Genomic DNA, 26813 nt, shown 5'->3' with positions numbered 1-26813 from the left:
GTGAAATCACGTCCGTACTTATAGCATCATTAACTTAGGAAAGGAAACAACAAAATATCAAGTTTGGTATGATATACATGTGAAATTAAAGAGCATGGTGTAATTAAAGAGCACGTCAAGCTTTCAATTTATATGCTGAAACATAATGTTATAACCCACAAATGTTTCACTGTAACAGAAGGGTTTTTTAAGATATGAAGTGGTACAGAAGATATTTCTTGTTATATTTGATCGAGAATGTAGCCCGCCTCCCAGTTTCCCTGAATGGATCAAGTTCCCCACGGGTACTACTTCCCTGTACCCCCAATTGTTTTCTCGTACCCTACATTTTTCGTACCCAATTTTGTTCGTACCCAATTTTGTTCGTACCCACATTTTTGCTTGTACCCAATTTTTTTTTCGTACCCAATTTGTTTTTCCTACCCAAATTTTTTTTCGTAACCAAATCTTTTTTCGTACCCATTTTTTATGTCCCCCACTATAGTAGTGGGGAACATATTGTTTTTGCCCTGTCTGTTGGTTGGTTGGTCTGTTGGTTGGTTGGTCTGTTGGTTGGTTTGCGCCAACTTTAACATTTTGCAATAACTTTTGCCATATTGAATATAGCAACTTGATATTTGGCATGCATGTGTATCTCATGGAGCTTCACATTTTGAGTGGTGAAAGGTCAAGGTCAAGGTCATCCTTTAAGGTCAGAGGTCAAATATATGTGGCCAAAATCGCTCATTTTATGAATACTTTTGCAATATTGAAGATAGCTACTTGATATTTGGCATGCATGTGTATCTCATGGAGCTGCACATTTGAGTGGTGAAAGGTCAAGGTCAAGGTCATCCTTCAAGGTCAGAGGTCAAATATATGTGGCCCAAATCGCTTATTTTATGAATACTTTTGCAATATTGAAGATAGCAACTTGATATTTGGCATGCATGTGTAACTTATGGAGCTGCACATTTTGAGTGGTGAAAGGTCAAGGTCAAGGTCATCCTTCAAGGTCAGAGGGTAAATATATGTGGCCCAAATTGCATATTTTATGAATACTTTTGCAATATTGAAGATAGCAACTTGATATTTGGCATGTATGTGTATCTCAAGGAGCTGCACATTTTGAGTGGTGAAAGGTCAAGGTCAATGTCATCCTTCTAGGTCAAATATATGGGTTAAAATTGCTCATGTTATGTAACTTCTGCAATATTGAAGCTAGCAATTTTATATTTGACATGCATGTGTATCTCATGGAGCTGCACATTTTGAGTGGTGAAGGGTCAAGGTCATCCTTCAAGGTCAAACGTCATATAGGGGTGTGTTTCACAAACACATCTTGTTTTGGCATAATTTGTGCAACCAAAATTTTCTTACCCATTTTTTTCCTACCCCAAAATTTCGTACCCACATACACAATTGTGGCGATGTAGATAAACTTAAATAGATGCTTTTATATCAATCCTCTTCAAAAGCATCGTCACACCAGTACTGTCAGTACTTTGATTATATACTGGTGGTATTGTTGCATTTTTCCAATTATCGGGCACGATACCTGTTTCTAATAATAACCTAAATATATGAGTGAGGATGGGGGCTATTTCGTTGTGAAGTTCTTTAGGGCTCTTGGCGAGATTTGATCTGGGCTTTGAGCTTTATTTGGGTTTAGGCCTGCCAGGAGTTTGTCTACGCCATCAACCGTTATTGTAATAGGGGGGCATTCTGTGGGAGGGTGGGTTTAGTACACTTTTGCACATTTGCTTTAGACTCAGCGGTTGTGGCCGGTAGAAAAAATACCCGAACTGTTTTTTGAGGATGTTTGCTTTATCCTTTATGTTTATAAAGGTTTGACTGGTTTCAGCAGTATGGATGTCAGGCTTGAGCAAGGTTTCACTACAACAGAATTACATCTGGTTTCACTTGATCGATCATCTGATGTAGTTCCGGAACTTTATTTTTTATTATGCCCCCCTTCGAAGAAGAGGGGGTATATTGCTTTGCTCATGTCGGTCTGTCGGTCGGTCTGTCGGTCGGTCGGTCTGTCGGTCCGTCCACCAGGTGGTTGTCAGATGATAACTCAAGAACGCTTGGGCCTAGGATCATGAAACTTCATAGGTAGATTGATCATGACTCGCAGATGACCCCTATTGATTTTGAGGTCAAAGGTCAAGGTGACCAGAAATAGTAAAATGGTTTTTGAATGATAACTCAAGAACGCATACGCCTAGGATCATGAAACTTCATGGGTAGATTGATCATGACTTGCAGATGACCCCTATTGATTTTGAGGTCACTAGGTCAAAGGTCAAGGTCACGGTGACCCGAAATAGTAAAATGGTTTCCGGATGATAACTCAAGAACGCATACGCCTAGGATCATGAAACTTCATGGGTAGATTGATCATGACTCGCAGATGACCCCTATTGATCTTGAGGTCACTAGGTCAAAGGTCAAGGTCACGGTGACCTGAAATAGTAAAATGGTTTTTGGATAACTCAAGAACGCATATGCCTAGGATCATGAAACTTCATAGGTAGATTGATCATGACTTGCAGATGACCTCTATTGATTTTGAGGTCACAAAGTCAAAGGTCAAGGTCACGGTGACCCGAAATAGAAAAATGATTTTCGGATGATAACTCAAGAACGCTTTTGCCTAGGATCATTACACTTCATAGGTACATTGATCGTGACCCGCAGTTGACCCCTATTGATTTTCAGGTCACTAGGTCAAAGGTCAAGGTCACAGTGACAAAAATCGTATTCACACAATGGCTGCCACTACAACGGACAGCCCATATGGGGGGCATGCATGTTTTACAAACAGCCCTTGTTGACCTACAATTTATGTTCAGGACAGTAATGCGTTGATTTTTACTGATCGGGGCTTTTGGGGGTTTTGTACTGGCTCTTGGTTTGGAGTTGGTTGTAATAACTTAAGATTTTGGGGTAGATGTGGCTTGCGGAGTGGGATGATGGTCTAAGTTAGGGCTCGAGGTGCTAAGGAAGGACCCTACCGCCTGTAGAAAAGCATCGTTTACATGGGATTGGGCTGACTCTAGTTTATAGTATATATTTGTGTCACTAAGTGAATCTTAGGACGCAATTAAGGACAGGGAGTGCATATGTTGAGTTACCTATCCCTTGGCAGTCCATATGGAACCATCGATCGCAACTGTCGCAAAGGATGGCTTTCTCGCTCCAGGACACTTCCACATGCTACCACATTGAAAACATACTTCAAATGAAACTTCTAAATAATTGAGAAGCGGTCGAAAGCGCATTCTAAAAAATACTTACTTACTTAATGTATTTTGTACATTAACAACCATCGGGCCAAGTTAATGTTCTTGAATCGTGTGATTGAAGAAATCTAACACAAGGAAAAACAGGGTGCTCCGTAAAATGGAATATGCGTGAAAAAAATGTACGTTTTTTTGGTACGGCATATCCGACAAACATCTTAAAATGTTTATGTGACCTAATTGGACGTTTGGCAGGTAGAACCTAGTCCAATATCTATTAAAGTGATATTAAAGTGATAATATGGGCATTTTTCACTGTTGAATTGAGCTGCAAAGAATAACCAGTTCAAAAGAGTTAGTTTAAATGTGATAACTGACCAATTATCTGCAACTCATCTTGCTACCAGTTGTTTATAAAAAATATATATTATATTTGATATTTTACATGACTGTCCCAGTCCTCTAAGCCGAGCGGAACTGTCTTTTTATTAGGATCGGAGTTAGTGTTCGTGTGTCATGAATAGATCTCGTTGCAGTGATCCGTAAAACAAAATTGTGTCTTTGTATCGTATGAACGAATCTGCACTAAAACTAAATTTAGATTCACATCGTACATCGAATCATTTCTGTCGTCAGTTGTCAAAACAGAAGTACGGATACACTGACGCATGCTAGTGCACATTTGTAAGAATGTGTTCATCAATATACATTCAAACGTGTTCAATGAAAACGTTATGATGGTTTAAATGCGAAACTCGGACACTCGGAATGAAACGTGTAATCACTAGTGACGTTCAATCAATGGTAGGATAACTCAATTTATAAAACGCGGAAGTTAAATAAACTACTTGTGAAGTTGATAGTGGCAATTAAGATGCTGTTGGAAAATCTGATCAGTAGGCCGAGCTCTAGTGTGAAAAACGAATGTTATAGGAACTTTTTTATTATAAAGCAGAACACAAGAAATCTTTTACGGAATTTTACATGAGTGTAAGTTTTTAAGATTTTTATAGTTTCTACAACGGTTTATTATTTAAGCGATTTGACAGTATAAACATACTTGAACAAAAATCCTTAGTTCCAGTTTCAAATCCGTTTTATTAAACACGATTGATACAACAGTTTTGATTTATAATTTCATGGACAGTAATAATAATTAAACATCGCTCAAAAGAGCATTTATTATACAAATACGTTTTATTGTTTCAGTCAGAACGACAGTTCCTCTTCTTGATTCGTATTTTGTCCACTGGAGTTTATAATCTTCTTTGAGCAGTTGTCTGCTATGCAGTTCTAATCTAGCATTATATTATATTATCATCATCCGTTAACTGTGAACGCTAGATACAATGGCTTTATATATAGTGGTTGTTTTCGTTATCACCAATCAAATACTATCTCTAAGTGCAAACAGTCGGCATATGGATGGAGCGTCTGTGAACGCAAATCTACACGTGTTTGAAGACATCACGGATGATACTACAGACACCCATTGGTTAGATTCAATGACATGGAAGAAGGATGCAGTACGTAAGCATATGGTGGGACCTGAAACACCAAACTACTGCTCCGTGTGTACATGCTCACATTATAATGAGCGTCTGTACGTGGATTGCGCTGATAAAGGTCTCGAAAATGCGCTCGATGATATTAGTCGAAAAACTGTTGACCTTGATTACACAAGGAATGATATTTCAAATGTCACCTATGGCAATTTTCATGGCTTGACACTATTGAAAGTCCTGAGGTTGTCTCATAATAAAATACGGCAAATAGCAAAAGATGCATTTAGGGACCTTACAAATCTTACAGATTTATATATAGACAACAACATTATGATAACGTTGCAAACAGGTATTCATGATGGAATTTTTGATTCTTTGATAAATCTTCGTCTGCTTGTCATGCATGGAAATGTGATTACAGGCGATGCTTCCTGGCTTAACGGGCGGACATTTCAGCCATTGAAAAATTTAAAGTTTCTTGTCATCGACGGATTCAGAAAGATGAAATTTGATGACCATTTTCTTAATACGCGTTTGTCCACCTTAATACTAAAAGGGCCACCTTATGGATGTGAATTAAACGTTGTAGATGATGATATGTTTGACGGTTTGCTGCATCTTCAAAATCTCTCCATGAGGCATTGTAACATATCATCACTTTCGCCGGTAGCTCTTGCACGTCTGAAGTCATTGCGATACCTGGATATTTCAGAGAATTATCACTTGGGAATGCAGCACGTGTTAGGTCCTGTTGCGAAAGCTTTAATGGATAGTAATATTAAAATACTGAAAATGAACTTAGTATCAAACCCTTATCAGGAAGTTAATAGATTAGATAATAAAAATTTGTTTTACATTAATCAGCTAAATTTAACGGAATTGTATATGGATTCAAACTCTATTGAAATAATAGATTTTAACATTCCACTTTTTTCAAAATATTCCACTCTCAAAGTGTTGAGTTTAAAACAAAACTTTCTTTTTTATGGTTTATTTGTCGATGCACTTGTATGGACTAATCCTAGCATTGAAGTGCTAGATTTCGGAAATCAATTTCGGTTTAAGAATATTATTCATTTCCCTGTAGAAAAACCCCGGCGCAGAACGATAGAATATTTAAATGGTTCCAATTTAAACCTAAAGAAATTTATATTTACCGGCACGAAATCTCTTACAAATGTTTTAAACTTTGGATACTCTGAAAATGTTATAGAATATATTGACATTTCCTGTAATTATATCAACGAAGAATTGAAACTGCCATCTTTGTTGTCTTTGACGTTTCTTAATATATCGAGCAATTTTATTGAAACATTGTCAGAATCAGTATTTAGAGGTACGCCATCTTTAAAATACCTGGAAATACAAGATAATATCATTGGTTTCGAATTAGGATCTGCCAAAGCAGTCAATATGTTCGCACCTCTAAAACATCTAAAAACCATTAATTTGTCAAAGAATAGAATTTACAGTTTAACAAGTTCGCTTTTCTGTCAATGCGTCAGTTTACAAATAATCGATCTTTCGGAAAATTACCTTGACATCTTTGACCTTAACTTACAAAATTTAAGAAATTTGTCAGTCCTGAATCTGAGAAATAATCGTCTTCAAACTTTATCTGAACCCGTTCGAGTATATCTGTCTGACATGACATCGGAACATGCAGTAGTTGTTAACTTGCAGGACAATAAATTGGTGTGTAATTGCGATAACATCGAATTCTTGAGATGGCTGTTAACAACAAATTTTTCTGTAACAGGAAAGCACTTTTATATTTGTTACTATGATAATGAAAGTAGATCTCGCATTGAGTCAAGTACAGCTGATGCTCTAGTCACTCATTGCTATACTTATTTATCCTTAATTACATCACTAACAGCAATTATCTCAGTATTTGTCGTCATCAATATTTCGGCAATTATATTTAGGTACCGCTGGCATATTGTCTATTGGTACTACACTGTCGTGAAACGTCGGGATATTACTATGGATGCACGACACGACATGTTTCAGTATGATGCATATTTAGCCTATGACGATCATGAGACCAGTTTAGTTGTAAGGACTATACACACAAAGCTTGAAGTTGAATCCAACCTGCGGCTTAATATTCGAGACCGCGACTTTCCACTTGGTGATATCAATGCTCTGAATATCGTCGAAGCAATCAGCTCGAGCAGAAAAACAATATTGCTTCTAAGCAGACATTCTCTTAAGAACAAATGGTTTAGGTTTGAAATAAACATTGCTATCATAGAAGCCATTACCACGAATCGACCGGTTACTGTAATTGTGTACGTGGAAGATATCCCAGTTCGCTTTCTACCGAAGGAAGTAAGTAAACCTTGCAAGATTCACCGGTTTTAGATTTTTCAAAGGACACAGAAGCTTCTCAAAACGCGTTTTGGAACAGTTTGAAAGACTGCATTAGCCGGTGACGTAAAAGTGTATATTTGTGTATACAAATGATAATTGTATTTACAATAAAATGCACATACATGAAAACACACATGTTTGGACATGGGAATGTTTGTAGTCATATTGGTTCTTGCAAGTGGTCTTGTCACTAGTTTGTGTGTTTTGTTTGCAAAGACAAAATTGTATTGTATTAGAATGGTTTTATTCGGCGTAAGCTGCATAAGCCAGCTTTTCACCTTAGCCTGACCTTTGTAAGTGTCCAATAAAATTCCAATAAAATTTCCCGCGGCTAGGTACGAATGAATACACTTCATTTATTCCATTGGCTGATTTGAGTATACCACCAGAACATTGGAAACATATCCGCGTCTTTGTAACACTGTTTTACTGTATGAAACAATTTTATCTCGAATGAAAAGGCTTAATAGATAGAACAGTTTTACACTCAATTCTCGACATCAATACAGTTTGTGTGTACACCTTTTATTTTCAGAGTATTACCAGCGCAAGAGCGTTTATACTTAAAAGGCTATGTTCTCATATTTAGTACTTACTTCCTTATTCCTGTCAACATGTTAACATGTAAAAGTATAAAGAGCAATGGAAGTGAGGCCTCACTTTAAAGCATTGCATTTCAACCCGCGAGGTATATCGGGTCAATTCGCGGACATTCAGAGTTTATATACAGGTCATCACCGGAGTTGGCGGCCAGTAAAATAATCGTTATATAATAAAGACGTTATCCGTGAACTAGGTGACCTGGAATTTTCTTTAGACCAGAAATATGTTAAATGAAGATATTCAGCAATATAATTATGGTATGTAAATAATAGATTCTTAATGTGTTTTCAACAATACAATGATAAATATTATTGTTGATAAATTTAACAATAATTATTCGTCCATATTGCCTAATGTACTAAAGTGATATTATGAGCATGTAACAGTTTATAGGTGTCTATCGCAACCGTTGATTATTTTTTATGTTTCTACTTCATATACACTTATATTAATTAATGCAGCATCATCATACTTAAACAATATACCAGAAAGAGAAAAATAATGCATTTGAATATCAACCGTACTTTCGTTTGACAACTGATCATGCGTTTACGAGTTGAACCTAAATTTAGTTTTAGTGCAGATTTGTTCATACGACACAAAGACACGAAATTGTTTTACGGATCATTTCAGCTTACAGGACTGGGTGGGTCACGTAAGAATATCGAATATAAAATATATTTTTATAAACAACTGGTAGCAAGGTGAGTTGCAGATAATTAATCAGTAACCACATTTTAACTAACTATTTTGACCTGTTAATTCTTTTCAGCTCAATTCAACAGTGCAAAATGCCCATAATATCACTTTAAGCATTAGCACGATGATAATTGATACTGTTAATAATCGAATCAAATAGCAATGCCCGACAAACCACTAAAACAGGTTTGTTCGAAGAACGCGCCTATAAATACGGATACTTCTCGTGTGGCCGGTTGACTCATATGTTTAAATTTCACTTCCATTCTTCTTTTGGTTTTCTGTTTTGTATCTATAGGTTTATGACCAGCAATATGTTATAATGTAAAATAAGCCGCGAAAACTCCCCGTAACATCCCGTACTGCGTGTGATGCAGCTAAGAACTGCACAGAAAAAGACATTCGCTATACTTGATCTCATTCATTAAACTATTTACGCCGTATATCTTTTTTAAAGATATTTCTTGTTAGAATTTTAATCTTCATTATAGCACTGCTGTTATATTATGTTCGAATCAACTGAATAAATGTTAGACTATCTAATACATTATTGACAGTCTTGCAGTCACATATTTCAAATATCGCAACAAACCTTCGTGCCGTTATGCAGGCAATTAGCAGAGGTGGAAGCCTCTCGGTAAGACGAAATCGCGTGTTTCATAAAGACCATAGTCATAGTGATAATCGCGATAATAGTTCACAAAATGACGGGCGCAGAAATAATAATGTTGGTAACAATAGTGGTGCTTATAATAATGACAACCGCGGTGATTGAGATAGTACTAACAATGCTGGAACTTCGTGGTCAGCTAGACGTGGTGGAAACAATCGTGGTCAACGCGGTCAGGGCCCAATGGAAAGAGGTCAAGCCAGAGGTCGCGGTAACCAGCAACGTGGACGTTGGCAACAAAGTAGATAGGCATCTCGATTTGGATATTTTAGGAATTGCTGAATCTCACCTTATTAATAATGATGTACATTTGTAAAACATTTATCAGGCTACTCCTGGTTTGGAAATAATAGGAAAAATATTCATGTTAATGCACGTTCGGGATCTGGGGGTGTTGGTTTTCTTATTAAAGATGAGTTGCTTAACATTTTTGATATACGTATTTGTTAGTAAAATGTCAAATGATAAATTGTATGCCTGTGTATGCTACTTGCCACCGATAAACTCGTATAGACAGACTGATGCTCATGATTTTAATGATAATCTTTTAGCTGGTATCTATATATTCAAGACAGATGGTTTACTATTCATATGTGGTGAGTTAAATAGTCGTATTGGTGATAACTTTGATTTCATTGTTGGAGTAGATACCAGATACAAATATTGTTGATTATAAGTCAAATATGTATGGTGATTGTCTTATTGATTTTCTTATTGACAGAAACATGTGTGTCTTAAATGGTATAAATAATTGTTCGGGATTTGGGATCGTCAATTTATTATAGTACAACACTCGAGAGATGCGCCGGTATCAATTCTTTTATTTATCATCTAACATGGCCATACATTCATTCATGGCGTTACCTGGCGATTCTCTACAAATAGAGATATGAAAAAAATAAATACCAGGTTCAAATCGTTATCAAATTACAATTGCTAATACATAAACATAGATAAACATAAACATACATAATATGTTCAAAAATGTTTACTCTTTCAAATCATGTAGATCTAATATCTTGACTCTTGTAGTACATAAAAACTAAACTATCGTATGTTATTAATTATTACTTAATTTAAAACAAAAATGAAATATGCGTGTATATAAAAGATATATCAAAACTCTCACCGAACTTTGGTGTCTTATAATTTATTTAGCTTCAAATCCTGAATAATTATGTGTTTGTCTTATCAATCGGCCGTTGCCGTTAACTTTTGTTTTTCTACTGGCCGAAGTTTGTTATGTGACGTCGACGTAAAAAAAAGCGGCGACGTTAACGAGACGTCATACTTTTTAGCGCCAAAAATAAAAGCGCGCTAAATATAAAGTTAACATTTTAACAATTTAAAAACTAAGCATTTAAATATATATTTAATTCTAACAATAGTGATAAACTTGATATCACAACTGCTTCTACAAAGGGATGTTCTGTAGTGGACTATTGTTTGGTTCAACACGAGTATTGGCATAGATTTTCTTATTTCACAGTCAAAAGGTCCGGTGAGCTTATTGCAGAAATAAATACTGTGAATGATTTGTCGGTCGTGTTTTTTCCAGATCACTCGGTATTATCGTGAACTGTGCAGTTGGGGAGTTTGTGTGAAAACTCTGTAGAACTTCCGTCCAGAAATGAAGAGAACAATGTTAGTTATGATAAATTGGATTTAAAGTGTATTCCTGAATTTTGTATGTGATCAGATAATATTGTAAATAGTATTCACCAGTGTTTTTTTTTAAACTAGAACCGAGTTTACAAGAAATACACGATGTAGATACTGCATATGCAGATATTTATCATAATATTAGGCAAGAAATGTATTTTAAAGATCCATTTAAGTCTATTACAATTGATGGTAGAACATCTAATAAGAAAAGAAAAATAGGGAAGCCTTGGTGGAATAATAACTTATCTTGCCTTTGGAATACCGTTTGTGAAGCTAAACGTAATTGGCGTAATCGTCGTGCTGAAAAATCAGTACTGAAGTCTCGGTTCATTTCTGCACTTAAGAGTTTTGATAAATCCGTACAACAAAGCAAGTGTCAATACTGGGTAAGCTTACAAAATGAGCTACAGTGACAGTCAGATTGCAAAAATAACCAGACTGAAAGCTGGAAAACCATTGGCAGGGTAGGGGTTTCACGCTCAAGGAGTAAGCGCATACCGTTGGAGGTTATGACAGAAAATGGTGTATCAAACGATGTCAATATTGTTCTTGAAAATGGAAGAATTATTTCAGCCATCTTTTAAATGACCTAATAATGTGAGTAGCACAAATATTGGCAATGTTTTATATTATGGTAATCATTTGAGTGGTGTTACAGAGATTTAAACAATACTATATCTGTTGAAGAAGTTTTTAAGCTGTCAATCAGGCTAAAAATGGTAAAGCCTGGGGTTTTGATCATATGCCTATGGACATATTAAAAAATGTTTTTCAAAATGAATTATTCCGTCAGAATGGAGTAAGATAATAATATGCCCCATTCCAAAATCAATATAAAGAAGTGAAACTCCAGCTGCTGGAGCAGTATTGAATTCTTATTAAATACAATTAGTTGGTCCTTTATTTAAGGCAAGTGACCGATTGCCAAAACAGTACAAAACAGCACAATACAAAACAACATAAACACATATAAGAATAAAGCTGGGGTCACCGCCTTGGAACGGTCAATGCAAAGCATTTGGGGTTTAAACCGGTTTTAGAGCGCTCAACCTCACACTTGGCCAAGCAATATTCATGATACATTTAAGTGCAAATAAAATTTAACCTCATAGCATTGTAACTCAAATTAAACAATAATAAAAGGGAATAGAAACGTATTCAATTTAATAACCATTTAATTACTCAATGGTAGGAAAGATACCAGAGCAACAGTTACAACTTTTTGAGGAACGATGAAATGAAACTACGAACAAGTGTCAACTACATTCCTTCTTTATAGAAAAAGATTTAAGAATATAGCGCCATGAAGTTAATATTTCAGATCATCATCGCGCAAATACAGGAAGAAGAAGCAATCATGGGTGAAAAAGATCCATATTACATAGCTTGGTTGTTTATGTGACTGCTAAAAAATAAATAAAACAAGAAACGCCTGTCAGAGAGAAAACACAATAAAAATTGAACGCTTTAAACTCAATGACCTATGCATGTAGATTAAAATAGTTAAAGTATGAAGCGATGACGTCACAAAAATCTATGTAGCCAGGAACAGGAAAGAATATCATACGACGTAATTGACGAGCGAAGACACGATGACGTGAACAAAATCCTGGGGCAGTGCTGTAACATAAAAATATTAAATGGGCGGTACTGTAAAATTGAATTACTAATAAAACCAGTTTAGGTAATTAGATATTTAAGAATCAAACGTTTAAAATGGTAATTCCATTAATGATTTCAAATTTTAAGAGAAGAAAGATATTGTGAATCGAAAACCAACACGCACGTGTTTTAAGTACGTTAACATCATATCCTTTTGATAAAAATGAGTATATTAAATTGAAAAGTTTAATATAAACATTTTCTTTAAGATATTTTAATTTGCGAACGCACTTCAAAACATCTCCATAAAATGATGGTTGGGAAATTCCATTAGTTAAATGCCATTTTAAAGAAACATTATATCTAGAAATTAAATCAACATACTTTGAGTGAAATTTAGCGAATTTACTTCTAAGGTTATGATACAAGAATACATTGTTTTAGCAATTTCTTCGTTAATATACGATTACGATCATTCAAATCTTTTATACATGAACATGCTCTGGCATCACGTACCTACTGCGAAATGTAAATACATAGGACGGACCTTTAGGGATGTTGGCATCTAGGAACGGAAAATTCACAATTTCAAAGTTAAAGTCGTCCCGTTGGTCGTATAAACTAGTTTTAATTATATTATTATTAATAGTAAGATGTAAGTCTGAATACGCAGCGTCTGTATTGGATTGACACGATCTATTTAAGACTAGTTCGTTCGGGTAGATTTTGTAAATATATTGTTTAAAGAATGGGTTATCTAAATTAAGTATGTCATCAATGTACCTACTAGTAAGGTTAAAACATTGAATAAAATCTAGTTGTTTAGTTTTAGATAAAGTACTGTTTATCCGAGCAATCCGATGTCATATAGGGGTTTATCGTTGTCTTGCACCATGTATAAGATATATTTTACAATATTAAATGACCGTTAATCAAAATGGGCAGAATCAAATGATATGCTCTGCGACGAGCAAAATGACTTTAAAAAAGGCCGCAGTACCATTTATCATGTGTCGTCTTTAACTAATATTATAGAAACTAGAACCATAAGTTAGCAACATTTTGTTCATTCATATATTTTCGTAAGGCATATGATTTTATTGACAGATCACTTTTGTGGGACAAATTAAAGAGTAAAGGATTTCAGGGTAATATGTTACACGCAATACAGTCATTGTATAAATCAGTCGCGTCTTGTGTAAGAATAAATGGTCTTACAACGGAATGGTTCGATGTAAACTGTGGCCTCAGACAGGGATGTTCGCTGTCACCTTTACTGTTTAATCTGTTCTTAAATGATCTAGTACATGGAATTAAATCGGTTGGAAAACGAATTGACATAGAAAATGATAAGATCACCATATTACTATATGCAGATGATATTGTACTCATTGCTGAATCTGAAAATAATCTTCAACTTCTTTTAAATGTGTTAGCAAACTGGTGTACACCAAACACTATGATAGTCAACCCTACGAACAGCAACATTGTTCATGTTAGGCCTCAGTCGGTATGTAGAACATCATTTGATTTTACATGTGGTGAGCATAGTCTTTAAATAGTTGAACACTATAGCTACCTGGGTCTGTTACTTGATGAGTGTCTAAATAATAATATGACTGCTAAGTGTATAGCTCAGAGTGCAGGTAGAGCATTGGGTTGAATGATTGCCAAGTCCCAATCATTGGGATCCATGCCATATGATGTTTTTGTTAAGCTGTACGATTCAATGGTTTGGCCAGTCATATCTTATGGTGCTTCTATTTGGGGTAACAGGTCCTTTTCCTGCATAGATGTCATACAGAATATGGCAATGCGTTTCTATCTTAGGGTAGGACGGTATACACCTACGGCAGTTCTATATGGAGAGTTAGCATGTCAACCACCACATGTAAAACAGTGGAGTTCTGTATGCTGACAGTGGCATAGATTTATTAGAATGGATGTTAATAGAGTCAATTTTTGACGTCATCGCTTCTGTATTGCTTCATACGACACACCGTCACTGTTTTAGTCTACATGCATAGGTCACCGGGTTTAAAGCGATAAATTGTATTAATATTTTCTCTCTGACGAGTGCTTCTTATTTTTTAACAGTCACATAAACAGCCGAGCTATGTAATATGGATCTTTTTCACCCATTATTGCTGCTTCTTCCTGGATATGAGCGATGACGATCTGAAATATTAACTTCATGACGCTATATTCTTAAATCTTTTTCTAACAAGAAGGGATGTAGTTGACACTCTTTCGTAGTTTCATTACATCGTTCCTCAAAAATGTGTAACTGTTGCTCTGGTCTCTTTCCTCCCATTGAGTAATTAAATGGTAATTAAATTGAATGTGTTTTAATTCCCTTTTATTATTGTTTAATTTGAGTTACAATGTTATGTGGTTAAATTTTATTTACACTTATATGTATCATGAATATTGCTGGGCCAAGTGTGAGGTTGAGCGCTCTAAAACCGGTTTAAACCCCCAATGCTTTGCATTGACCGTTCCAAAGCGATGACCCCAGCTTTATTCGTATATGTGTTTATGTTGTTTTGTATTATGCTGTTTTGTACTGTTTAGGAAACTTGCCTTAAATAAAGAACCAACTAATTGTATATAATGATAACGCAATACTGCTCCAGCAGCTGGAGTTTCACTTCTTTATATTAAAGCTTTGTCAATGTATTTGGATGAATGGAGAGCTTAACTTGATAGAAATGTTGGTCGAAATGGTATTAGTGGTAATAAATTAAGTACATATAAATTGTTGAAAAACGACTGCAAAACAGAGCATTATTGTAAATATTTTTGCCCCGCAAGCATAAGTCTGCACTAGCTAAATTCAGAATTGGAGTAGCTCCAATAAAGCTTGAAACTGGTAAGTATGAAAATATTTCTGTGACAGAAGAATGTGTCCAATGTGTAAAACTGTGGTTGAATGTGAAAAACATGTATTACTATCATGCAATGTATATGAACATATTTTATCTCCATTGGTGAAGAAAGCAAGTAGTCTTAAGCCAGAATTTGTGAATCTAGGTGATGAGGATAAGCTTATATATATTCTCTTTAACAATGATATTGTTAAACTTACAGCCAAAACCTGTTACAATATTCTTCAACTTCGCTATAATATTTTGTATAAATAGCAACTGCATATCTTAGTATTTCTTTTAGTGTGCTATAATGTAAATTAATGTTCTAAGTGGGAGATGAGTAGAAACATTTCAGGTTGACATAGTCACTCTTAAATTTAAAGTTTTTAGTGTATCCACCAATTCCCTGTTTTTTTTTTTTTTCGTAATTGTGTTATACTATCTATTATACTTATGTACTGAAGTTCTGAACCATCAGTCAGATAGTATTAAAAAAATGGAGTGTTTGTCATTTCCGACCTAGAATGAAAACTGTTTTAATACTTAAAGTGATATTATGGGCATTTTTCACTGTTGAATTGAGCTGAAAAGAATAAACAGGTCAAAAGAGTTAGTAAAAATGTGGTAGATCAATTATCTGCAACTCAACTTGCTACCAGTTGTTTATAAAAAATATATATTATATTCGATATTTTACATGACTGTCGCAGTCCTCTAAGCAGAGCGGAACTGTCTTTTTATTAGGATCGGAGTTAGTGTTCGTGTGTCGTATGAATAGATATCGTTGCAATCAAACGTAAACAAAATTGTGTCTTTGTGTCGTATGAACGAATCTGCACTTAAACTAAATTTAGATTCACATCGTTCATCGAATCATTTATGTCGTCAGTTGTCAAAACGAAATTATGGTTGATATTCAAATGCATTATTTTTTTCTTTCCGGGATATTGTTTTAGTATGTTGATGCTGCATTAACAAATATAAGTGTATATGAAGTGAAAACACCAAAAATAAATAACGGTTCAGATAGACACCTATAAACATAGCATATACTGTTGGATGCGTATAATATCATTTAAAGGGTGAGTTAAGAATTTCATTTTAATACCTGACTTTTCATATTAAACGTAACGTGAGGAGTAGCAAAATAAAACGTTAATAATATAGATGACGTAATAAAATCCATGACGTCACAGAGTATACTATTATAACTTCGGCGTCATAAGCAACGCTGCAGCTTCATAACATACAACAGAGATGACACACTGAAATGGAAGAAATAATTGCAAAACTTAAAAAATATTCAGCGCGCGTTCACACGAGCCATCGTGCTGCTTATTAAAGAGGATGGAAAATCGAAGTAACGTCAGGTTACGAGGTATTGCACAAATATGGTACATATTAATTAACAAATCTATTATGCATGTGATATAAGGGAACCAGGTTTAAAAATAATCGTGTCTAAGTGCGGGTATTTATTTTCTATTGAATGTGTGTATTTTTCAAAACGTTTAGTAACATATGTAGTACAGGATTTGAATCTATACTGATGGCATTTCCTGTATGTGATTTCTTTTCACTTTAGTTGTCACCAAGAAGAACGGAAGTATTTATAGACACTTTCTCAATGAATACTTAATGAGACGCTATGTTGAACCAATGATGACCGAAACGATAAAAGGGGAGCGAAAATGTATGCAAATCAAAGGACAGATGTAGAAACCGAAGTAGGGGAAACTGAAGAGAATGGCGAGGATGACGAATCTGTTGATGAAGAGGAGGAACCGAAGAAAATGAAACAAAAGACGCAGAGCATGAGGATGAAAATGAAGATAACGGAAAATGGAGACAGCATTCAAAACTGACAACAACGGCGGTATGGAGTTTATATATGCTGAAGATGAGGAAAGCACTCATTATGAGAGTTGGAGGGAGAAACTAAACGAACATCAATTTACTGACGAAGAACACATCAGCGGGGATGAGGAAAGTGAAATTGAGAAGAGAAGGAACGAGTTCATAAGACTTCAAATGGAGCAGATCGAAATAAATATTAAGGCTAAGACAAATGCTAGAAAATATGCAGAGAATGAAGATGAAGAAAAGAAAATGAAGGATGAAATAAAGACTGGTGAGCAAAACAAAGATACGGTATTCGCAGATGTTTTTAAACCTAAATCTCGTGACCAGGGAGTTTATGAGCAGCATGTGAAGCAAGGGTATATTGATGACTTTTGAGATGAAACAATTTATCCCGACGTTGAAATGGTGACTTCTATCTGGTCTGATGAATGAGACGAATTAGAGATGTCGGCAGAGAGAATCAGTAATAGACGCGGAAAGAGGACGCCCAGAAAATATGAAGAACGACGAAACGGAAGGAAGAGAAGAAGATGAACAATATTGAGTGATAACGACTTTTTTTATGTAAGAATCTTGTTTGGTATATAATTTGCTTGAAGATTAAAGTCATTAATTTACGCTGCTTTTTCTAATTATTCTGTAAGACAAGTGAGCCCGAAGACGATTATTTGAAATGTGTGGTAGGCAAAAGTATGCTCAAAATGTATTATATACGGTCTACATAAAAAAGTATGTGGCGTGATTATATATATTCACACTTCTAAAAAAGCTTGGTTAAGGGCGAGGCGCTTTTCATTTTACCAAAGGAGATTCCAGTCACACAATAACTGCTGTATGAAATGAACACTGTCTATTTAATTCTGTAGATATAACTAAAGTAAGACCGACCCAATAGAATTGCCTGTAAAATAGGTTTGTTTGTTGTGCTCATATTTCCTTTAGATAACATTAATACCATGTTGATCTATTTTAAAACTTTATATTCGAAAATACAAATCATTATACTTTATTTTCCTTATTTGCAGGATACTTTAAAGCCATTCAAGTTGATTTAATGTCAATAGTCTTTTTAAGTGAATATTGTTGTTTTATCATATTATGCTACCACATCGAAAACATACTTCAAATGAAACGTCTAAATAATTGAGAAACGGTCGAAAGCGCATTATAAATAATAGAAAATTAGATCTACTTACATTTTTCTGTACATAAACACCAATCGGGCCAAGTGAATGTTCTTGAAATGCTGCAAGTGATTGAAAAAATCTAACACTATGAAAAATTAGGGTGCTCGGTAAAAAGGAATATGCGTGAAAAATAAATGTACGAGTTTTTGGTACGGCAAATCCGACGAACATTTTATAATGTTGCTGTGACCTAATTGAACGTTTTGTAGGTAGAATCTAGCCCAATATCTTGTAAGGGTGCGTTTATAATTTCAACTTAATACCTTACTTTTCATATTTAATGTATTGTGAGGAGTAGCATAATAAAACGTTACCTTTTTATCCGACGGTTCTATATATGTATCGCTCCATGAGAAAACCAGCTTAAATGCCATCGATTACGTCATTGGCAAATCGTCATTTTCATTACGTCATAATTTCCTGCATATATCAATGTAATGCAGTCGACAGCAATGTACACAGGTACTTGAAAAAAAATTTGGTCCTTACATATATAAATAGAGAATATATATATATATATATATATATATATATATATATATATATATATATATATATATATATTTATATTTATATATATATATATATATATATATATATGCGAAAACACTGGTAACATTCGATGAAATCCTTTTCATATGGCTCTTCGCACTTGTAGCATTTCCCAGGTGCTACCACGGTTGCATCGTCGCTGTCAGATGCAGTCTCCTTCTGCATCATTTCTTCTGCAGCTTTCCTTTTCCTTTCTTGCATCGCATTCTTCCTTTGCATTTGACTCCTTTTCTTGATCAGGTTCTGCTTTTCCCTTAACTCTTTCTTGCGCATACGCTCTTCCCTTCTCTCTTGTTTTTCTTTCTCTTGCTGCTATTTCAATGCCTTTTTTCCTGTAACAGTTTTCTGTAATCATGCCCAGTGATTGCCTTTGGCAATGACAAACTTTTCTTTTTCTTACTGTTGGAAGCTGGGGCTGTGGCGAATTTCAAATGTTTGGAGAATGGAGACACTGGGCTCTTTACAGGGATGTTTGTGTCTGCCTGAAAAGAAGCACTTGGGACGGCAGTGTCACATGTACTTGTGGTGGAGGAACTGCGTACTGAAGCTGTTTAAGGGATTTCAGTGACAGGAGAAGCAGCGTGATCAAGTGCTGTGGTTGGCACATTAACAGTGGTCATAGTCTGAACAGAAGCATCACTTGATGTGTTTAGAGAACATGCTACTGGGCGCTAGCTTTACTGACTTTGTAACACGTTTTGGGTTGAGCGGAAACAACCCAGCTTCCATGAACCCTTTTAGCGCGACTTCAATAGTGGTGCTCTTCTCCCATGCGGACCTGAATACGCTCGCAAATGTGCGCTTAGTAACAAACTCACCAATGTTCTCATCTTGAAATTCTCGTATTGCGTCCTTCCATTTTTGTTTAAAAACAGCAAACAGGCGCAGATCAAGGGGCTGCATGATATGGGAGCTGTGCTCCAGAAGGCAGTACATTTCGATGCCATTTTCCACACAAATATTGGACGCCTACAAAGACAGGTGCGTGAAATGCCCATCCAGAAATAGGATCACGGGCCTTTTCACACACCTTGACTCTAGAGCCGGAATGAAACAGGTTAACAGCCAATGGCAAAATAAATCCGAATCCTGCCACCGGACTCACTGCGCCCCATATGAGCATCTTCAAACCCTTTCAGTGGTTCAAACACGCACCTCTGTCCAGGATAAACTATCATCGAGGGGCAAAAATGACCACTTGCGCTGGCGCATGCAAGAACGGTAAGCTGCTGCTTACTACTATTCCCATAGTTGTAAACTACTGGCGCACCTTTTTACCCTATACATTGCCGGTATTACTGCAAAAGCTGAATCCAGACTCGTCAGCATTACAAAGCCGGAATGGGTCGCTCAAGAGACTGCGGTCCTTGACCTCATTGGTAACATAATGCTCGAAATCCGCAAACCATTCCGTAATTTTTTCGGGGGATATTATCGCCCTCTCCTTTCCTAGTTGCAAGGTTGTCCGAATCGAGAGCTGGGGGTGTCTAGAGAAAAAACCATTGAGCCAGTCCTTACCCGGGACGTTAGCCTTAAACGGGGAGGGCCATCCATCATTATCAAGAATTTTTTTCACCACTTGTACCAATTCTTTCCGTGTACGGCCATACCTGATCTTAGCCATGTGCATAGCCCAGTCTGCTATTCGACCTTCTTCCTCGTCATTCAATGTTCTTCTTGGACCTGTTCTACTGCTCTGATACTTCCCATGGACCTGGATGTCAAAGAAAATTATTTAGATCATTGCTTGAAGTATAGGCTCATTTAAGAATCGTAAGGTAATATGATCTTAATCTAATATCGATTTGTACATCATAATGCGTAGCACATTTTACTGAATTGTTTATATCAATTTCTACGTCATAATGCGTAGTGCGTAACATTGTACTTAAGTGTTATTACCTTGTCGAACAAAGTTGTTTTGGGAATATCAAACTCTCTAGCTGCTTGGTTCAGGGACATGGCTTTGCTTTTCACCATATTATCTACAGCTTCTTCGATGACACTCGCACGCTTCCTATTTTTCCCAATTATTCGACTCATCCTGGAAGAAACAATTGTGACGTGTCTCTTTGTTATTTAGTTATAAACAAGCATCATTAAAATATTTTTTTGTTTTGAACTTGATCTGTGTGTGTACGGAAATACGTATCATTAGATGTTAACATCTCAAATTATGCGTACTGACACAATATGCTAACAAAAAATATGAACAGAGCATCTATACGATCAATGAAGACGTTCGGTAATAGACTCACATTAGAATTAATGTGAGGCTTTTTCTGACTATCCTGTTAAAATCTTTAAAGTCATGACAAGGTGAAATAAGTGCAGTTGAACCTGAAGTCGTACATGTTTATCATCAAATAAATACAAGTTACGAAGACAGACATTATAATATACTCTCTAAGATAATGGAATCTTAGGCATTAACATCAAAAAATAATAAATGACGTAATTTTCTTTCCTAGAAATTGGCGCTGTGGAAAAAATGCCGTTTTTTTTTAACTAAAGATATCGCTATCTGCTCGCGCTGGCTATAATCGCGAAGGGAAAATGATAGTGACGAATAATGATGACGTCATAAACAATTCAGTGTAAACGCATTCTATACATAGATAGTGACGTCACTACGTTATTGTCAGTAAGACCTGTGTGTACACAATGGTGTAAACGTCATGACTTAACTTTGAGGTTTAAATAAAGGTTCGCTAATACCCGCATGTTCGGGAATACCCGACCCCGCTCTAACTGTGGCAATATACGCCACTGTTTTACAAGTTGAACATTATTTCATGATAAATTCCTAATTTTATAAAGTAGCGCTACAGGAATTAAGATGTGTATTTTGAGAGACATGTTGCAGTCGAACATTTCCGAACATTTAAGCCACTTGTAATGATGTTCGGAAATACGATCACTTTCAATCAAAGGGAGACAATAATCAACTAGACTTGTGCATATGATATACTTTAGTCCAATATAGAACCAAAATGGTCCATCCAAAAAGAAATTATTTACAAAGCATACGCACATCCAACTGTTCCAAATTCCGAACATATGATCGTAATTCCTAACAGAAGTGTTCCAAATTCCGAACATGATGACCTTTTTAAAAAAAAATCCAGATTAATCCATTTTATTGACACAATTTGAAAAATACAAGCTTAAAAATAATTTCCGAAATAAAAACTATAATATGTAAGTTCGATAAATAACAAGTTCGGTAGAAGGTAATATAGAGGAACAGAGGTTTCGGTAAATTGATATTTATAAATACCGGTACGTCAACATAACAATGATATTTACACGCATGTTGATACTTTACACATTCTATACATAGATGGTGACGTCACTACGTTATTGTCACCGGTGTGTACACAATGATACTTTACAGTTATTCACGCCCTTTGTTTACAATAGAATTATAATTTACCGAAACCTCGACTGACACATTCAACTATTTTACCCTTTTTTCCGAACTTTTCATTTACTTAACTTACTGTCAATCTGTGAGGATGCAGAGAACACTGTAATCCATTACCACATTCAGATTTTTGTTATTTATCCAAATTACACAAACAAACATTACATTAAAAAAAGTAAATTATGCGACTGACAGATATATTATATACGAATATTTTGGTAAGATTAACAAGTCTCTATTCAAACCAGGCAGCATTGATGTCAGAAGTCGCGTTGATGTCATCCACAAGTGTGAGCAGTCGATCGTCATCGTATTGCATGGCGGAAGCTTTCGCTAAATACACAATGCTCGGGTCTATGGCTATTTCTTGTTTCGCACAAAAGGTCAAAATACATCTTGAGGCACCCATGCTTGTTTTTGAACACCGCAGAAGTTGGTTTAATATATCGTCCCGTAACATATGGTTATATACAAGTTCGTCTATTTAAAGTAATTCTAATTGAGCTTTAACAATATGGTTCAGGCCTAAATGCACACATTTGGATTGTCCAGTGATTTCCCGTGTCATTAGTCCAGCTTGGAAACCCATTGTACCAAGAACAAGATATAAGGTCAATCATTAACACTAACAAACTCAGTCAATTTTTGAAACACCTAGAAATAGGGTTTTTAGTGAATAAAAAGGAAAGCCAGGTTATATGGTTATGTTCAATTGCCAACGGCCGCCGTAATATAACTGAGATACCGTACTGTTCAAAGTGATGTAAAACTATATATACTGTAACAGTACTTAAATATTTATTTTGATGCATCTAAATATGAAAAGGCCAGAAATTTACAGCAAAAAAAAAAACAATTGTTATATGTCATCGGACATGCAACATAAAAAAGGATCTTTTAAATTTCACAAAATTTAGTCTATCGTTCGGTATTTGGATCAGTCCTGAATGTGGTATGTAATTCCGAACACTTTCGATTCCTCCTTAAAACAACTGTACATCATGATCATGAGTGTCACAAATGATCAGAACATGTTTCTAGATTATTATTTTTTATAGAACGCTAATGAAACAAAATAATGTGTTTTGATATAACCTTAGCAAAAAAGTGTAAAAAAATTAGCGATCAAATAATTGCAATCACCGGAAGGCTGTGTATATCAGACAATGTATTTTTCAGAAAAACTAGCTACATCTTTAACTCCAAATGGCACCGAAAAGAACGAGAAAGGAAGTGATATCAAAATAATAATGTCAGATTTCTGATATCTTTTACGGCATATGATTGGATAAGAAATTTATATTTTGTTCGGAATCAGGAACATGGTCGGATTTCGGAGCATCCACTCTATATTTCACTCGCTAATGTTACCAAATATAATGTCGAATACTGTATTATAGTTATTAATGTCTCTTCTAAACACTGCTTGTACGTGCAATGTTATTTCCAACAGAAATACGAAGACAGCACCACGGATAATGCTATCATCAACTTGACACTGCCAGGTTGGCAGGCAGTTTTAAGGTACATGTCATGGGTCATTTGTCGGTCCAGGTACGCATATCAGAGCAGCTTTGAGGTATATGTCAAAAGGGTCATTTGTCGGTGCAGGCTAGCACATAAATATATTTGTGAGGTACTGTGAAACCATTATTAATCGTCAGGCATTAATTTTCATAAATTTCGTCAGTCGAAGGATCAGCGAATTTAAGATCCTAACGAACAATCATGCTCTATGTTTGAACAAAAACAAACACTAAGTTGAACAATATTTTAAAACTTTACCGTAGACATGAGGCATTAAATTCCAACATAATCCATGCACACATTCACTGCTGTTTCGTAATCAAGATTAATCCGGTTTTGACACAAAGGGATGTAGATTACACAAGGTACTTAACTGACACGTTACACTTCTTTAAAACGCGTGTGCAGTACAGCTGTATCGAATGCGTTGACTTCGTTTATGTAGAATGGTAATGAACTAGCGCTAATTGATTATATCTTTATTACCCATTAGGTGCATTGTGTTTTTCAGGGGTGTTGCATATTAGCCATCACGCAGCGAATGCCGATGAAAGACAATAAACCAACTGAAAAGATGACGATGTGTGATCAACATGCGTATTTATCACAAATTAATAAAGAAAATTTTAATTGCTGTTTGTTGTTTGATTGTTTGCGTTTAACCACACTTATAACTATTTTATATGTATCAATTTATTTATGTTTAAATTATTGACATTATTGATTTATATACCGGTAGTTTACTTTTTAAGAACAAACACACAGAGTTTAAAATTTTAATGTCGATATCAGGGAAAAAGTGACATTTGAGACCAATTACTGTTCTTAAAATTATCAAAAATGTACACTTGAAACTTTATTGAAAAGTGACAAAATAATTTCCTAACACTAGTTATTACCCATATTGTTCGCACCTTCCCTAATTGGTGCCGATAAAGGTACGATTGTTATCAGTATGGCAATTATAATAATAGAATAAGACTTATTGGCAATTGGCTTCGTTGTTAAAAACACTCGTTAACGGTTATTCGATCCCACTTGTCCGCTAATCATAACAATGAACGTGTGAATGGCATACATTAAGAGGGTCCATTACTGTCCCTTGATAACAAAAGACTAGTTTATTGGCATGTGACAAACAGGCCCCACCTCCTGCAGTGATTCTCAAGTGTGTTCCCGCATTCGTACCACGATTTTTTGCAGCTGCGATTGATCGCGAATATGTATTACACACAAATCGGATATTGACTGTCGCATTTTTTTTAAATTCAAAATCAGAAATCGGCGAATTTAAGTGCTGACGAAATCGTCATTTTTATAAAAATGACGAAATTTTGTGCTGTCAAAAATAAATGGTTTCACAGTACATGTCCTGGGTCATTTGTCGGTGCCGGTACGCACATACGTGCACCTGTGAGGTACATGTTATCATATGTTATGGGTCATTTGTCTTTGCAGGCACGCACATTCATGCAAGTGTGAGGTACATTTCATGGGTCATTTGTCGGTGATGGCACGAACATCCATGCAGTTGTGAGGTACATTTCATGGGTCATTTGTCGGTGCAGGTACGCACATACAAGCAGTTGTGAGGTACTTGTCATCGATCATTTGTCGGTGCAGGTATGCACATCAGAGCAGTTGTGAGGTACATGTCATGGGTCATTGGTCGGTGCAGGTACGTACATACATGCAGTTGTGAAGTACATGTCATGGGCCATTTGTCGGTGCAGGTACGCTCATACATGCAGTTGTGAGGTACATGTCATGGGTCATTTGTCGGTGCAGGCCCGCACATACAAGCAGTTGTTAGGTACATGTCATGTGTCAGTTGTCGGTGCAGGTACGTACATACATGCAGTTGTGAGGTACATGTCATGGGCCATTTGTTCGGTGCAGGTACGCACATACATGCAGTTGTGAGGTACATGTCATGGGTCATTTGTCGCAGTAGGTACGTACATACATGCAGTTGTGAAGTACATGTCATAGGTCATTTGTCGCAGCAGGTACGTACATACATGCAGTTGTGAAGTACATGTCATGGGTCATTTGTCGCAGCAGGTACGCACATACATGCAGTTTTGAGGTACATACCATCGATCATTTGTCGGTGTAGGTACGCACATACATGCAGTTTTGATGTACATGTCATGGGTCATTTGTCGGTGCAGGTACGCACATACGTGCAGTTGTGAGGTACATGCCATGGGTCATGTATCGGTGCAGGTACGCACATACATGCTGTCGTGAGGTACATGTGACATGTCATGGGTCATTTGTCGCTGCAGGTACGCACATACATGCAGTTGTTAGGTACATGCCATGGGTCATTTGTCGGTGCAGGTAGGCACGAGCATGCAGTTATGAGGACCGGTACATAATCACTGAAATACTATCTCGGTGTGAACCATGCACAATGTACGATGCGAAACGCCTCTCTTTACACCTCGTCGGTCCCCTATGCTTATTATACTTTTAACTCTTTAGTTTATTTGTTTGTTTCATTTCCGTGAGTTCTGTATTTTTCAGAAAATAAATATCCTAATAAATATGTTATTACTGCAAAATCTACAATATTTTGAATAGATTTAAAGATTACGTGATAAATTCATTAAAAGATATTATTACAAAGTTGCTTCGTCGGGATTTTGAACAAGAATCCTTTTAAAGCAAAGGCAAACGCGCTTTTACTTAAACATTCAGGCGTTAAAACTTCTATAATTTTACGTGCATGTATATCAAATACAAATTCTAGACACTCTATAACGAATAGTATGTTATGTGGCAAATTGAAAATGCCCTCCGCCTTAGGGATGATCTGAAAATATCTCACCTAAAAATCATGCACGGTTAGTAATTTAACTCATTCATCACCAATCGTCACCCACACTGAACCCATATCACAATCTTCGTAGTCATACAAATATTAGTGCGTGTGAGTACCCTGTTTCATACTCCCTCTGTGGAGGAAATGGCTCCTGACATTTTATTTTATTTTATATATGACTTAAAAAAAATTAATAAAGTAAGCTATTCC

The 26813-nt window shown here is 35.9% G+C and overlaps 1 protein-coding gene across 1 annotated transcript; it reads left to right on the top strand.

Moving 5' to 3' along the window:
* The first annotated feature begins 3849 nt into the window (after positions 1-3849).
* Positions 3850-7350, top strand: LOC127852900 (toll-like receptor 4). The gene is made up of 2 exons (XM_052386935.1): positions 3850-4217; positions 4437-7350. Exon 2 carries the CDS (start codon positions 4577-4579, stop codon positions 7097-7099), a length of 2523 nt encoding a protein of 840 aa, XP_052242895.1. The 5' UTR covers positions 3850-4217; positions 4437-4576; the 3' UTR covers positions 7100-7350.
* Positions 7351-26813: the final 19463 nt, after the last annotated feature.

The sequence above is a fragment of the Dreissena polymorpha genome, chromosome 12, assembly GCF_020536995.1.
Source record: "Dreissena polymorpha isolate Duluth1 chromosome 12, UMN_Dpol_1.0, whole genome shotgun sequence".
In the NCBI taxonomy this organism is placed as follows: Eukaryota; Metazoa; Mollusca; class Bivalvia; order Myida; family Dreissenidae; genus Dreissena; species Dreissena polymorpha.
This window is presented reverse-complemented; position numbering and strand designations above follow the sequence as displayed.